This window comes from Crassostrea angulata, chromosome 7, assembly GCF_025612915.1.
Source record: "Crassostrea angulata isolate pt1a10 chromosome 7, ASM2561291v2, whole genome shotgun sequence".
Taxonomy (NCBI): Eukaryota; Metazoa; Mollusca; class Bivalvia; order Ostreida; family Ostreidae; genus Magallana; species Magallana angulata.
In genome coordinates this window covers 57,525,892-57,543,737 of record NC_069117.1, presented here as the reverse complement: position 1 = coordinate 57,543,737, position 17,846 = coordinate 57,525,892, and the positions used below count along the sequence as shown (strand labels likewise).

Genomic DNA, 17,846 nt, shown 5'->3' with positions numbered 1-17,846 from the left:
GTATGCAATCAGTTTCCCCAAGATGCCATAGCACCCCTTTGAGCATCTCTATGAAGAATTTAAACATTTCATTAATTGAATTCATCTATTAATATTTTAGGAAGCTTTAAATACGTTTAACCATCTGTTTAGTCTTAATGAACAATCGAAGATACCATCTGTATTTTCAATACCTTAACAAAACCTTTCCTGATTCTGATTTTTCAATTGATTCAAATTGATGAATTAATAATGTAAACTCGAGATAGACGCATTTCGTCGTCAATCTATCATGTATATGCCCAAGTGTATCGAATTCTATGAATTGACTGCTCACAGCGATCCAGAGACCTGGCAGTTCGGGAGTGGGTCGTGATTTCACAGTTATCAGGATTATACAAAGCATCATACATTACGTCAGGGCATGCAATCCCTTTGTTAAGACTATCATATTTGCTGTTCTTTCTGAAAACTCCGCCAATCAGTCACAAGTTGTTTTGAGCAAACATTGCTGTGGTAACACGACAGATAGTACTTACTCTTCATTTTTGTATTGGTTAATGACTAAGAAGAACACATCTAGGAAAGGTTTCCGCCAGAGCTCGGCATTCTTCGAGAAGCTGTTTCGTTATAAAGCACAGGCCCCACAAGTCTCTCCCTCCAGAAACTGTCTCTCTCCTGGCTCCTTGCTACCCTGTGTCGCCGGATCAATACGGCGAGGCTGTTTGATATAAAATGGCAGAGTGCCTATACTTATTGACAAGTCTCAATGGTTTGCTTGGCGGTAAAGGAGAGAAAATTCAATAGTGACAAATAGATGTGTTAAACTTGTGCCGGTTATAAGCATTCTCAATTTAACGGTAAGACAATTTTCTTATTCCACCCATTTTTGTCTATTTAAAAAGAAAAATGGCTGAACCGAAGATATTTAAAATTCTTTTTTTAAACACTAGTATTCAAAGTCAAAGTTCAAATATTTAATCTTGAAAAAAAAATTGTAAATGTGAATCATCAAGAAATGCCAATGGTGATCCATACATGTTTACATGTAACCAAAACTGTGATAAAGGACCTTCTTATTTTACTAATCAAGAAATTGTTTTGATTTCAAACAGGGATCATATTTATAAACTATTAGGCATTTGAAATGGTTTAAAGAAAAGTTAAATATCAATACTGAACTCTTTTGGACTTGCAATTACTGCTAAAAAAATTGTACATTTTTATGCTCATAAAATACCAGTAACTATTTTATTGATAATTTTCTCTATAAACATAATTCATACAAACTTTGATAAGAAAACTTTTTTTTACATCAAGCATTCCTCAGTTTTATTGAAACAAAAACCAATATTAAGTTAAAGTTGTGCAAAGAAGAGGGATACCTGTTTTGTAAGTGACTACATTTCTAATGAATTAGTATTACCTTTATTAAATCATTTCTGGCTTAAAGACTTTGCGAGACAAGTTATTTTGTGGAATTAAAGCCTTAATTGGCTTAAATAAAATAATCTAAGTAACCGCCATATGATTTTTTTTTAATTTTTCTGTTTCCTTGACCATTCTGTGTGGTCTTGATTAAACTTTACGCCACGAAGATCCATTTCTTGGTAAAAGGTATTTATAATTCTGTTGTATAATATAAGTGTCTTTATTGCAAAAAGCAGACTGGGTGTTTTAGAACCAGACCAGGGTGAGAGAGTATATTTCATTACTTTACATTAAATAGAACGTAATATTGGAATCAAACTATATTAACTGAAGCGGAATATTGTGTGGTATATGACAAACATTTAATAAGACGTTTATATTGACTGTATACACAAATACTTCATATATATTACTCCGGTATATGGCGGAGAGTGAAAGAAAGCATTAATCACCGGCTATCACCCTGAGCACTTTCCGCGAATAAAAACGATAACTTAGTTTCTTGATCATAGAATACCAATATTCATTTAATAAAACCCAATTTATATGTTATAAACACATCACTGAAAACACCATAAAAACGAACGTGAAAAAAGAGATCGCAGTGAACTCATTTAATAAAAGCAATGTGCAGACATCAGCAGGCACTTGGAGATTTAAGGGGGCCATTGCGAAAAAGTCGGTATTTTACGGCCGTCGGCGCTGGTTCTGATTCCGTCGTTTATCCGGTAAATCTAACGTTATTGAAGATTAACTTCTCACGCTTACATGGCGATTATCCTTTGACAAACCAGATCAGCTTCTCGTCGTTTGATCTTGTCATTAATAATTCTGAGTTTGCTTCAAAGGGTAATCGAAAACAAAGAATACCCTTATTGCACTCTCAATGGAAAAATTCCTTTTCGTTTTTTTTAAAATATGTCTACAAAAAAAAACAAACCCAGAGAAAGTATGAAATTGATGTTATCGACTTCATGAAGATAAGTTAGTTATTCATGCATAGAGATTCTGCATTGTTGACCAAATTTTTATTTACCTACATGTATATGCCCTCACCTGGAATATGCGAATTTATGCATGCTTTCACGCATCCAGTGTTTGTATTTTATCCGCAAACAATGAAATTCCCGTAATTATTTTCGTTGGTGAGATAAAATCGGAAATGGTTTATAATGAGCACATGCAGGAACGTGTGTTTGTGGTTTAACCTTTCACATATCATCGAGAGAGAGGCTTAAAATGATTATGAAAACATTAACAAGTATTTTTGTAAAGGAATGATCGGCATGTAATATTATTGGTCAACTCTGTTAATGTAATACAAAAGCATTACGCTACATGCAATATACATGATAAATAAAATGAATAGCGCCGTTTTGTTGATTTCCGAAATAGCACGGCATGAATGATCTTTACTTTTAATACTGTGGTTTCATTAATATTCGTGGGTATCAATTTTCGTAGATTTAATTATATTAACAGTTTCAAGGACACGTAAATTCGTTGTTCATGATCCTATCAATACAAAATTCAAGTAGAAATTGCACTTCAATGAACATTAAATTTCGTTGATCAACTTCACAACGAAATCCACGAAAATTGGTATTCAACGAATATTGATGAAACCACAGTATGCGATTTGTACTTCCGATTAAGATTCTTACGCATGTAAAGAAAAGTTATGTATGTAAATGTTTTACATTCAAGGCAAACGGTTAAAAGTAACGATATTTGTAATCTACGTGTAATTAAAGATTTAATGAGGTTGTCATTGCATAGGAAATAAAGTAGTGCAAGGCGCAATGCGTGCCTATAAATAGTAATATTTGCCGGAAGCCTCATCTGAACACAATTGTGATCGACCAAAGCCGATCACAAAATAGTTCTGTGTTTACCGGAGTGTGGATGGCAGGGCCAGGGTATTTGCCGTTCTACATGCTATTATGGACCCAATTTTCAAATATTTAACAAATTGTTACTGTATTTTTACAATGTAGTGTATTCTTTTTTTTTTATCGTGAAATTCAGTTGATGCATTTTTAAAAACAAAAGAAAATGGACTAGTAAAACATTGTGTTATCGTTATTGAGGGATACATGTTTAAGAGACTACTGTGAAATCCCTAGAATTCCTGGTGGCTATATTTTCGTGATGGTATTCGTGGATAGTCACCCCCCACGAATTTACATCCTCTATGTATGAAAGAGTTAGTTTTCTATCTGAAACTGAAGACCGACGCAACCACGAAATTACATCCCCACGAAGAAGAATTACGCCTACAATCCACGAAAATTGGTTACCACGAATTAAAATGATTTCACGGTATAATGCGAAATCTATATATACATGTCATTGAGGAGGTAGACTGAAATACTGGGTTTTATTTCGTTGAACCTAAAAATCCCTGTAGGAATTTATCAAGAAAAAAAATAACTATATAAATTTTTTAATAAATTTCTTCAATAAAATATTTAATTGTGATCTTTTGGAAGGTTGTAAACTGAGTAAACACCAAGTCTTTATAAAATATTCTACCGACAACCCTAGACACTCTTATCCATTAATTAAAATATCGAATGGTTTTCATAAATCATAAACTTGTATAAAGTGTTCATTTTTTGCATGATTGAATAAAATATGAGATCATTCTTCTTTGTTGTGTGGACCCTGAGGTCCACGCAGAAAATATATGAGCGAGGTTAGACCGGATGCTATGGGGAAAATTCAGCCTGTGCATGAGCTAGCCTGGTTCCTGCGCGTAATGGGTAGCTCAGGGAACCACGTTTATCTGAATCGGGATCGGGATTCCGTGCCATATGCACACATAAGTTCAAAGGCGTTGTAATTGTAAAGTTGTCGGTAAACAGTACAGAAACAAAGTATTCCTTTTAAAGGCATTGGCATGTGATATGAACTATCAGTATTATCAGGGACGTTAGTATATACGTCCATGGTATTATGAAATAAGTTAATGTTATGCCAAAATACAACATGCATCAAATAGCATAATTTGCAATTTTTTGTTGTTTTCCGAATACACATGGAACTTTACTTTTATAGTAGGCGAAGCTAGAATACATCCCTATTAAATTCTTTTAAGCATTTAAGTATGATTGAATAATTATGTCACTGTATAAAAGTTTAAATCTCAAGAAAAATGCATCAAAATACGAAATTTTTAATTTACACAAAGCTGTCCCTGCATAGTTAACAAAGTAGTGTGAATCGTAATGTGTGCACAAATAGTAGAATTCATCGAATGCTTGATACTATAGATGCAAACTTCATTCATAGATAGATCATAATTATTTTAGAAGTATGAACCCTTTAAATTCTGAGATAAAGAGTCAGGGCTATACATACATGTATACGTAATACAACGTACAAATTAATGGTTAAAAGCAGAGGGCTAGAGTCGGTGGAATCTCTGATAATCTTAAGGCTTTCACGTTTTCGTTGGAAACACATGCAAATGGTCCACGTATTGTAGTCCTTTTTTAAAGGACAGCAACTTGTATTGAAACTAAGTTGTCAGAATTTTCTGCCATGTGATCTAGATCTGAAATTTAATTTAGGAAAAGAAGCACGTTAAGAAACATCTTCCCAAGTCGAGTTTCTGATCCGCTCTAAATAAATTAAAGGTTTGACTGTTTTTGAGGTTTTTAAAAATCTAATTAAATTAGTTAATGAATCGTTTTAACTATTGGAATGAGAAAACAAGTGTTTGAAAGTAGGGAAGCGATTTTAAAGGATGTTTTGATCAGCAACCCTGCAATCTCCACATTTTTTAAAATATGCAAATTTTATTACTGTTGATAAGGTTTCATTCTTTTGGCTACGTTTACAAACAAAACAATTACACATAAACTGGAGTTAGCCATTTTGTGTATGATTTCAATAAGTAATCGAACCAACTTTCATTCTAAAAAAAAACATGGGGGGGGGGGAGGAATTTTTAAATAAAGAAAACAATTCTCCCAAAATTGTTTATCTTTGTTCATGCTTTATATTTCAATTGGTTGCTGTCCGGGAAAAAAAATAACTCGAAGTTTCTTTATAAAAGAAGTAAAAACGTCTGTATTTACACCGCCTGAAATAGTAAACGAATATTTTGTTAGGACGACACACAAGTCAACCTTTAAGTAAACATAGACCACTCAAGAAGATCCCTGTATTAATCCCGGCAAGTCAAGCTGCTATCACAAGGAACGGACATGTCGGATGAAATTGAACAATGAAAACTCTACTGGGGAAGAAAGAAATTGGAATAATTGAGCGGTGTTACTCGCGAAATCAATAAATTAATGGATGTGAAATTCAGCCATTAAAGGATTAAGTAGAACAATATTTCAGGTTTCTGATTCATTAGTGATTCCCTGATCCTCTGCTCTTTCTAGTTGTGAAGATTTGTATAATATTTTGGTGGCATGTTAATAAATCATATCTCTTTGATCGATTACCACCTCTGAAAACTTGGCATAAGTTCTGTGGTGACAAAATCGGCAGATACAATCAGTATTTTTCTCTTTCTATCCGTTTTTTTTCATAAACTTGCATGGTTAGTGTCGCGCCCTCTTTCATTGTTCAATTCTAAATAATGAATTTATACTCTGAAAACTTGGACAGATAATATACTAGTGTTTACTGAAAGCTGGACAAAACAGGAATTAATAAAAGCAAATTAAGAGGGAATTTGTTTGATCATCATAAACAGAAGTCATTTACATGCAAATAATTGGACAGGGTGGATATCCTATCAAACATTCATCAAGCGGAATCGAGTTCAGAAGTGTAAAATTATACCAACTAGTTAATTAAGCAATATTTTTGATCTTGCAGAAAGATTAAGATGAAAAAGGGGAAAGAAAGATTAAGTTTATAAAGAATTATAGGAATTAATATTATATGTATGGAAATAATTATATTCATTAATTCTTGTGTATTTGTGTTGATCAGCAGGTCTTCAAAATGCGATTGATTAACACTAAGAATTTACTTACCAACATCTTTTTTCTGTTAATTTTCATTTAAATGGTCTTCAAAATATGCCAGTCTCTTAAGATGTTGAATGTTCTTGATTGAACTAAAAGTTTCTGTACAACAATAGTTCAGCATCACTCAGCATGTATTTAAGGGAAAGAAAAAAAATCAAAGATACACGTATTAAGGTATACAAAAAAAACCCTGCTTAAGCTTAAATAACAGGCTATACCTGCGTATACATAAAACCCTAGTGGCCACTCAAAATCTATTGCAAACCCAGGACACGTGCGTAAAAAGTTGTAAACGTTTTGGCGGGCGACTGACGGCACAAACATGTATCTGTCTGCTGTCCTGAAACAAACCATACCCCGCCGTCCCTGCATGGAGCCTGTGGAATAGCAGCATTGTTTACAGCCAGGCATGTTGGAAACTTTACCTGATATACCTCCTAATTACATGTATATAGTGTTCCTGTAGTAATGTAGCGCTGCAAAAGCGATGGGTTCCGATGCAGTCGTATTTTCCATCGCATCACCTCAGCCGACGTTTTGCAATGATTAGACTAATAGTTTTTCGTGAAATTTTTATACAAAGAATTTATTCCCATATAGAACTGTAAAACAAAATATACCAAAGTTAATTAAATTTCTTGCAACATTGAAAAATATCCATAGCTTTTGATACGAATATGATCTAACCTTGAGTGTACTTTCTATACATTCTACATAAGATCTATTTTTTATAATATAAATGTATAGCCATAACGGGTTCCATAGTAATCGTTTATTCACCAGTCAGGGGCCCTCTATGGACATGAATAATTTAAGCATTCAAAATATACAGAATGAGAAAAGTCTAATGATAAATCTCATAACTGTCTTCAGTTGCCAATGAAAATGTACATTATTACATGAGATGCAAATATACAAGGTACATTATTAATAAGTAATGAAGGATTTTTTTTTTCGATAAACAGCAGCTAATATACAACGTGGCCTGGAACACAGAGAGTACCAAAGGACGGTGCCTGTGCCCAGTCAGTCAGACTGACAAATTGTACTCAAAGTATTCAACCCAGTCCATATAAACATAACCTTTTTGGAGGGGGATATGTATAAATATAAAAAAATTATGCTCCACTTTTTAAAGCCATATGCATGTTTAATCATGCTGGAAGTTTATATATCCAATTTAGATAAGCTTTGTTTTATGATGATCTCAGTCCCTCTGCTCGCACTATTTCATCTTTGCATTGTACAACCATATTTTTATCCACTTTGTATACTGGATTATTTAATCTTTATACAAAGTATTTGGTAATAAAGGATTTTCAATAGGAAGAATAAACCTTTGCTACAGAACTTAAGCTCTACGGGGAATTCGGGTTTACGGACAGTGGCGCTTTAGTATCAGTAATACAAAAAAACCGTGTACTAGTATTTATTGCACACAAAAAGTTGCGCACGGCTTTGGACTTTTTAAACTAATATATGAAAATATTTTGTAAATATTTTCATACCAAAAATACCACATTATGTACGAATCACAATTCCAGCCGACAGATTTCTTGCAAATAGAAAAGTAAACATGCCTGTATTGACCTTTACATAAAAAGCACAAATACAGAAATTCAAATCAAACAACATCGTTATCTTACATATATGTATATTACAAGCATTTTCTATATGGATTGGTCACTACCCCGATCTTGCAAAATGTGGCTCTCAACATGGAATGAGAAGTGACAGAGGAAACATTTGAAAACAGATTCCTCTCTCCATTAGATGCCTACGCATGAGCTCCAGACTCCCAGACTGATCATTCGTTCTGAAAGTTATTGCATAATTAAAATCTGTAAGGATGGGATTTCGCGACCTTTTTTGAGATAAATCAGAATCTAATTAATTGGATGATGTAGAGTGAAGATTTGACCTTTTCAAAGTCCCAGAGTTCCGAGAATTCTGTAAGGAAGAATAAAACCAGATTTGATTCCCTGGCATGTAGCTTTATTCTTCCGCATAAAATCGATCCTTCTAATTATCGAAATCAACTGTTACTTTACAAGCTTTTAATGATGACCAATTCAGGAAATACAGACTTAAGCGCTTAATTGGGGAACAACAATATACAAGATTTAGATACGAGTGAAATTTTTATACTTCTTTTCAAGTTCAGGTCAGGGACGTTCCTTATTAAATCGACAATTATGAGATAATACAATAATTTCATCTTTTGAACACCCCTAACAAACAAATTAATATATTCGTTTCTTGGCGAATTCTTTTGGAATCAAACAATTGTCATCACCAGGTCAACAATTCACTTGGCCATTCTTGGTGTATAGCTCGGATATCCGTGGAAAAACGGTAACAACCACAGATAGATGCAAAGCGGTCTTCGTATGCCATATTATTTCGCTTCCTACTGCTAAGATAAAAATAACCCTTAATGTTCCTTTACTACTAGTTAGCAAAAACAATTTATACATAAACATCTGTAATAATCTGATTGTCTATAGCCCCCCCCCCCTTCCTTAGAAAAGAATTAAGATAAAAATATAGAGTGAAAATATAACAATTCAAAAAATGATGGCAATAGTTTCATTAACTAGAACTGAATTATTCAGAAGATGGTATCCCTGTTATATCAGTTACGAGAATGAAGTTCATTGTTGATGTCCTTGTCACTGTGATTGTCACGGAATTGGAGAGGGCAGAACAGCTGGGTGTCAATCATCTTAATCAGGTCCGCTACTGAGTTCGAGGAAATAGACACGAAACCGACTCTGGGGCCGTCTAATTAAGAGAGCGGTGGTTCTCCTGACCACGGGTTCCGATGGACTATAGCCCACGAGGTGTGGCACGGCTGATATCTCGTGAGGACAATAGCTGCATCTACAGATATCGCCCGCTCTTTTGACTAGTCTTTAATGTAAAAAAAACAGTATGTCCTTTTTATTGGCATATAGTTTGGTTTTTTTTTCTTGAAATACGAAACGTCAATTAGGAAAAATGAGTCTCATTTAGACAACTCCATGTTGCAATAGCGAAACCAGCATGTGAGGAAGAGCTAATACGTGTACTTATATTGAAATTAAACGCTTAATGATTAATTCACGTTTTTATCCTTAGCATACATTTAACCATGACAATTTTAAATACTCTAGATAATAAATTCAATTAAGTAGATTATTAACAAAATTTTTTTGAAGGTATCTTAGAGTCTACATAATTTCAACCATCTCAATTTAAAAGTGTTGAATCGAGACATCTTTATATATATATATATCTTCACAAAACCATTTGTTTGTGTAGTAAACAAGTCATGGTGTAAAAAGTGATTTGATTGGTTATGGAAGTAGAGGTTTAATTTTTAATGTTTAGCAGGTTTGTCCTGATAAAATCGAACACATCTGCAGCTATTAATCTCGTCTAAGGCCTAATTGACGGTCAATACTGGCACAGCAAAACGACTGAAAAACCAAGCCATTCCCTTGTCATTTCATTTCGTCGTCGGAAGAAATTCAAGGATGTTATAAATTAAACATCGGCTTCATTTTGTATTTTATAAGAGTTAATGAAAATCAGGGAAATTGCTAGATTTAGAAAGCTTTGCAGCATATTAAGTTGTAAAAATAATTTTCTTGTGTTATGGTAATTATTAGATATTGCGGAATATTTGTTCTCGGAAAGAGAATCTAGTAAAGTTTTCAAACGATTAAAACGTTTCCCTCCGGAATATCCGTCACTTTTGCTCTTCCAATGGTTCAGTAACTCAACGATATGTGCAAGGTGTGGATATTAAAATTTTTATGCATGAAAGACAAATCAAAAAACATTAAAAATGTAATCAATGGAAGATGATAATGCTTTAATACCAAACCACCATTAAGTACTTACTCAACCCGGTAGAAGTTCAAAAAAGTATATCTTACAGGAAATACCAAGCATTGATTGCGCATGCCTTGTCATTTGGCAAAGTAATTAGTTCTGTCCTAAAAGACGGGATGTGGCATGATCCACTCGAAATAAATCGTCATCGGATGTTCCAGAACTTTTTTATATACACGTGGATGTAATTCTAGTTATTCGATTTTAATATTTTTTTGGATATTTTTTGCTTAGGATTTTTTGCTTGAAAGGATGTCATAAAAAGCGATCCACTTTCCGATAATGTAGCAGGCATCTTCAACAAATAAACTTTCCGCGATCGGAATTTGAAATTACTATAGTTAAGTCGTGATTTCCAAGAATAAGAACAAAAGAGAATATTTAAAATCAATTTTGCATTAAAAGTGGTTATGATCCTGAAATTGCTGTCCGGAGGGTATCTGAACGGAATTGACGAGGATCTGCTTCAACAAACATTGTAACAATGCGTGCATTAGAACCCAAAAACAATAAGATAACCTCTCCGAAAGCTCTCTGCATTGAATTCCTGGGGTCTTTGATATTTGCATTTTAATTCCACAGGGTTTTGTGATTGGTAGATACTAATCATCTAGTTTGTTTTCCTATTAGTTTTTGTATTGATTGAACATTCATTGTCATTCGAGTTAACTTTGTTCTCTTTTGTAGGTATTAAAGAAAAAAATAGCGACACAATATCACAGGACATTACAAAACCTTGTTTATCGTGATCGACAAGTCAAGAATGGATTCGTTCCATCAAAATTCAACAAATTTTACCAGTGCCAATAATGAAACATATCATTCAATATACTCCGAGGAACTGGCAAAAATCGAAATCATAGTGCAGGCCGTCATACTCTACCTGGCCATTTTTGGAAATGCGGCCGTTCTTGTTGTGTTCCGTTGGAAATTAAAACGACTGAGTCGAATGCAATGGTTCATTGTTCATCTCTGCATAGCTGACCTTTTTGTTGCATTCTTCAACATACTCCCTCAGCTGGTATGGGATATCACACGTAGTTTTGAGGGAAATAATTTTCTTTGTAAAATAATGAAATATTTTCAGATTGTGGCCATGTATGCCTCGACCTATGTATTGGTGGTGACAGCACTGGACAGGTATATCAGCATATGTCACCCACTGACCAGCCACACCTGGACGAAGCGCCGGGCCAACGTCATGGTCCTCGTGGCCTGGGTCTTGTCCCTATTGTTCTCCACCCCCCAGTTGATATTGTTTTCTTATATGGAGAGAAATGGAGAATATAACTGCTTGGAAAGCATGAATGATGTAGAACTGAAGACCTACGTCACGTGGATCTTTTTGTCGGTGTACTTCATACCTTTCCTGGTCCTCACATTTGCTTATTCGAGAATCTGCTATGTGGTTTTTATTAGTGTTTCATCAAAGGAACAGGTGCGAGTCTCTTTTAACACAAAGTCCACCGTCTGTCACAAAAAGGGGGATTTGTTGACAAACCCCCGCGCTCATACCCGCTGTGCTTCAAAATCCAAGAAAAAGACCATCTACTTGACTTTGACTGTGGTGCTCTGCTTTTTAGTTTGCTGGGGACCTTTCTTTGTCGCTCAAATGTGGTCAGCCTATGACTACACAGCACCATTTACCAGTAAGTAATATATTACGGAGGAACATTGCAAAGTGAACTTGCAAAAAAAAAGTCTTTTATTGTCGTTCCCTTGATTATTACGATGTTTTAATTTTGATTTATCTTTCCTTCGTTTACTCTTCAAAACTTCGAAGTCATTTCACAAAAATTAATCTGTCGGTAATTGGGGAAATTCTAATAACATTTCCCAAGATAAGATGGAAGCAGTCAGTGGGTGATACTATACAACTGAAGGTTAATTTCCCTTGTGTAAACAAATCATGCCCTACACTACATGTTATCATACAAATGACAACGTATGACACGGTTAATTTATTGGACCACATCAGTATTTGAGATTAAAAATTAAAGAAAACCAATTACTTTTTTAAAGAAGTATCAGCCAAGCTAGTTAAAAAACCATATACTATTTTGAAGCCTTAATGTCACATTTAAAAGCAAGCTTTATTCGTTAGCTTAACTGGTACAAATAGAAGTATGTGGGCTTAACTTATTAATATTTCATCACGTTTAATTAAGAAGCTGTCATAGCAAAAAAAAAAGGTGGAAACGGTTAAACTTTCTTTTGAACCTAATTATCACCCGCAAGTTACTTTGTAAGCTAGACATGTTTTACACGTCACATAGATTTATTTGACGTTGTTGGAACGATTCTGGGGACGTTCACTGTCCTAATTTCATCTAATCACCAACTTTACACACGTTTCTGTTTGATTACAGGTGCATCATTTACCATCATCTTGCTTCTGGCCAGTCTGAACAGCTGTACCAACCCCTGGATCTACCTGGCTTTCAGTGGCACTATGTGCTGCAACAAGAGACGCCCTAAGTCACCCTACCCCCAGTACTCATTGGCGGGGACCAACCAGACCTTTGTCGAGTCCGATTCATGCAGCACCAGGGGCTCCAAGAACTTCGAGACCAAACAAATGGTCACCATGCCAGTGGCAGACAAAGCTTCATAAAAATCCCATATTTGTATCTATTTATTTGTTACAGTACAAAAGTCATTGATATATTATATATTGTTCGATGAATTTGAAAGTGTATTCATCCCGATGAACTACTTAAATGTTGGTTTACAATGAAATAAAACAGAAAAAGAAATTGCGGACGGATGCTATTTGCAAGTTTTTACTATTATTTCCAGAAATAAAATGTTTGATTGAAATCTTTTGGGAAGGAAACTTCCAATCTAAAGGCAATTTAAATCCCACTGGAATAATTGTGTTCCCCGTTTTTTGTTTAACAGCCTTTCAGCGTGACTGAACTCGGATGTGCTTCATATCTTGATTTACCAGAAGTCTGGGGGTTCGGGCTGGTCGTTTCCTTGCTTTAAAAAATTATTGCCTAACTTTATAGCGGTTTTCAATTTTCACTGAGCGTTACTCCATCAAACCTGAAGGCGGTTTTATTTACTAATGACCTTTTGATATCCTCAAACAATTTTGGGATACTTTTTTGAAAAACGGTACGATATTACGTAATCAACTTTAGAAAATACACTGGGGTATTCCGGATTTTGTTACCACTACTATTTTCCCTTATTCATTTTCGTCAGCTATATGTAGTGAGGTTTGCAAATCTCTCATCAGTACTAAAGGTGTCATCGTGTTTCGTATTTCTGTCTATGGTGTCAAAATGTAAAAGTAAGGCGAGTGAGAAAATGTTACGATATAAGATGCCTTGTTAAAAAAACAAGAGACTAGGGAACATAAATGACGGAGAAAAACTCGATTTGTTACTTTTGACAGTTTGAAGTGGGAAAATCGTGATGGTATTAAATGAACGCTTACATTTTCATGTTGAGATCAAACTTTTGCCAATTTGATGTTATGCGATATTGATATGTAATCAGCTTGCCTTGTATTCTGAAATGTTTTCAAATCTTAGAATTCATGCATTTAATAAGATTAAGATTTTAAAATATAATCTCTCTCTCTCTCTCTCTCTCTCTCTCTCTCTCTCTCTCTCTCTCTCTCTCTCTCTCTCTCTCTGAACGCTTTTCGTTAGTGGTATTTCGTTTCGCTAATAATTTGTAAAATATTTCAAATCTTGAATTCATAGATCCTTTGCCAAGAAATAAACTCAGCATCGTCGCAATCCACGGGTTATATATATATATATATATATATATATATATATATATATATATATATATATATATATATATATATATATATATATATATATATATATATATATATATATATATATATATATTATAAACTCTAGAATTTTATTTTTTAGGATTGACCAAGAACAGATTATTTTTTATTTTATTACATTTAATTTAATACATGTAGCTATACTGTCTGATCAATGACGAATTCCGTGCAGGTCCGCGTGTTTAGGTTTGTTGACCAAAAAAAAAATTAAAATAAACTGTTTCCACCGCAGATCATGATTCTAGCCTCTCTAGCCTCGTGCCGAAGCTGATTACGAGAAAACTGTTATCTTACAGACAGTTGAGCATGCATGTTTTTGAGTACCGTGTTGAATTAAATGGAAATCGATCCAAAAGGTTTTTTAAGTGATCAAAAATCACGATTTTTTCAGCGACCCCTAAGAACAAATGTGTAATAGTTGTCACACATGTATTAATTTATCTAAATATTTATCTTTCTAAACATTTTTCTATCTTTAAAGAATGATACATGCTCTTTTCCTCGTTACACTCTGTCTTAGCATCATTCAGAGGAAAAAAACGAGGGTACAAAGTGGAAAGGACATATATCATACTCATGAATTCAAATATCAAAAAATAAACTAAAAAAAATATGGGCCACATTGATGTAATAGTTGGGCAAGTAAAATCAGAGAAATGGTAACGTATCTGTTCGAGCCACGGATTATTTTAAGTTTTCAAATATATTGATATATATCAAGTTAGAAAAAAAATTAACGAATATGGTACCAACATTAACAAAGATAATCATGGAAACCACACAAAATTAAATAATCTGCCATACTAAAATGAGTCCTTGATCATTTTTGGTTTCTCCTCATTTGTTTGTCAAAATGTAAATTTTTATCACTATGAAATGATTACGGTACCTGATCAAATAAAAGGAAACGATTTTTTTTTTTTTTTTGCAAATTCAGAGCAAATTTTGGTAACTTCTGTCAGTGTTCAACTTTTAATGGTTCATATTCATTTATCAAAACGTTGAATTTTATCTTTTCTTAAAATGGTTTGTTAGATAAATCACGTGATCAGCAATCCGGTATCTGTAATTAGAAACGTCTCATATGCAGGTCTTATAATAGAAAGACTGCTATAGACTTATGCATAGTAATTATTTTCTGCTATTCAGTATTCAGAATCAAATTACCGGTACTATTATACTACACTTTCATGTTATATACTAAAATCTGATTGGTTTAAACGCAATTTATAATCCATTGTATTACCATCAGCGTTAGCAACAGACTTGGCAAAGGGTAACATACCAAACTGTTATACTTTCATGTTAAATACTGAAATCTGATTGGTTAAGACGCAGTTAATAATATTTACTATTACCCTCAGCGTTAGCAACGCACTTGGCAACGGGTAACATTAAAAAATATTACATGCGCGAAAATTATGCGCGTACGGTTCGCTGTAGAATTCACGTTATTCCTATATAAAAGCAGTAAAATTTTCTTAAAAATTTTAAAAAAGACATTCAGTATAACAAAATAAATAGTGCCTGTTTAGGAGGATAACAGTTGAAATTGACACCCCGAGAAAACCATTGTCAACCGACGCGAAGCGGAGGTTGACAATGGTTTTCTCGGGGTGTCAATTTCAACTGTTACCCTCCCAAACAGGCACTATTTATATACTGTTACATGCGCGAAAATTATGCGCGTACGGTTCGCTATAAAATACACGTCATTATTAAAGAAGCAGTGACATTTTCTTTAAAGTTATGACTATTAGTAAAATAAGATATATATAGATGTTTACATGTAGAAAAGAGAGAGAGAGAGAGAGAGAGAGAGAGAGAGAGAGAGAGAGAGAGAGAGAGAGCAATTCTAAAAAGGATTGGTGCCGAGTAGATCTCTTCTCCCTGAAAGGCCACGTTTGGATTTTGGGGATAGGGCAAAAAGATAATAAACTTCTTCTGAACCATTTAGTAAGGAATAACACAAAACAAACAACCTTACTTTATACATATCTGCCATCGGGAAGATGCATATCTGCATGTTATCTCTTTTTTCAAGGGGGGGGGGGGGGGTAAGGGTTTATAAAATCTCATCTTGTTTACGATTTTGCATATTGAAAGTGATTTATCAATGCGCAGGCTTTTAAATAAATAGTCTTATTGTCTGAGGTAGCAGATGAGCGTCATCTTATTGAAATTAACCGACTACGGTTCTAGTATTTTACAACATTAGAAAACTCAGTTATTCATAATACTTCATTTAAAGCAAAACTTTGATTAACTTGATTAAAACTAACGTACTATTAATTCAATTTCAACCTCCTTCGTGTGTAACACGTTGTTTCTGTGAGATGTTTTGGCTGGGTTGAGAGTTTTTGCCGCTAGATGGCCGTTATTGCAAGATGTTGTCAATTGGAGAAAAATACATATCACGCATTTACATATGTTGTACTGTTTATCGAATTAATTTTTTTAGAATGCACCTTTTATCGTAGATACAATGGAAATAAAGGTGTCATGTAAAGTAAACAACATACATTTGTAGGTCGGAACGGATGTAGAGGTGCATGGTCAAAAAGACAAAGAAAACAAACAGAAAATAAATCAATTATACATCCTTTTGTTTAGTTAAAGTAACATCTTGAAATATCTTCTGACATGCTAAATGGATGCCGGTTCCCCCCCCCCCCCCCCCCCAGTGACTTACCGATATAAGCACAGGAGCCGGCGATTTTATCAATTTGTTGTAAATAAATGAGAAACAAGCAAAATCCTACCAGTGAGCTTCGCGAGCGTAGCGAGCGAAGCGACAGGATGGCAACGAGTTTTCTAGAATTTCTTTATTTCGATATCCAACTGATATTGAACACCAGACATCAACTCCGTGGTGTTATTTTATCAATCCCTCGCATTTATTTCCCTAAGATTATCCTTTAAAATCATTTTAAATCCATTTCTGCACATCTCGATCTTCAACAGCGGCCATTGCCAATATCGTGTGACGTCACACTCAGAGTCGAAAATATTTCATTCATAAAATTGAAAGATGCGTTATTTAGACAAAAATAATTAAGTGCATTGATGCTTTCGTTTTAAAATAATCAAATAAACAGTAACATAATTCAAAATTTTACCTTATACTATGTTAAATCCAACATTCTTGTTTGAAAAGTAAGGGAGGGAATCCAGTGCTTGCCTTTGCGGGGAATTCAAAAACAGATATGGAAATCGTTTTGATCGGATGATTTTAAGACACCTAAAATGTCACACAACTTTGGAAAGTCTCTCTAGTAAGTGGATTTCCTTTCTTTTTATCGCACAATAACATATCATGTTAAAACGCATGAGAAAAGAACCAATGTTGACAAGTCCAGTGAGTGTGACGTCACACGAAATTGGCAATGGCCGCTGTTTAAGATCGAGATGTGCAAAATGGATTTAAAATGATTTTGAAGGATAATTTTAGGGAAATAAATGCAAGGAATTGATAAAATTGTACCACAGAGTTGATGTCTGGTGTTCAATATCAGTTGGATAGCGAAATAAAGAAATTCTAGAAAACTCTTTGCCATCCTGTCGCTTCGCTCGCTACGCTCGCGAAGCTCACTGGTAGGATTTGTGCCTGTTTCTCATTTATTTTCCAGAAATTGATAAAATCGCCGACTCCTGTGATATAAGTGATGAAAAACACGCCTTCGAAGTTAATTTACTGTCAAAAAATAATTTAAAGTTCGAACCCGACGTTGAATAAACGTCAAAAT

General features: G+C 34.2%; 1 protein-coding gene across 1 annotated transcript; it reads left to right on the top strand.

The window, feature by feature from the left end:
- Positions 1-647: 647 nt before the first annotated feature.
- On the top strand, positions 648-13,182 carry LOC128155491 (cephalotocin receptor 1-like). The gene is made up of 3 exons (XM_052817215.1): positions 648-839; positions 10,971-11,932; positions 12,653-13,182. The coding sequence occupies exons 2-3, from the start codon at positions 11,047-11,049 to the stop codon at positions 12,895-12,897; spliced, it is 1,131 nt and encodes a 376-aa protein (XP_052673175.1). The 5' UTR covers positions 648-839; positions 10,971-11,046; the 3' UTR covers positions 12,898-13,182.
- The last annotated feature ends 4,664 nt before the right edge of the window (positions 13,183-17,846 follow it).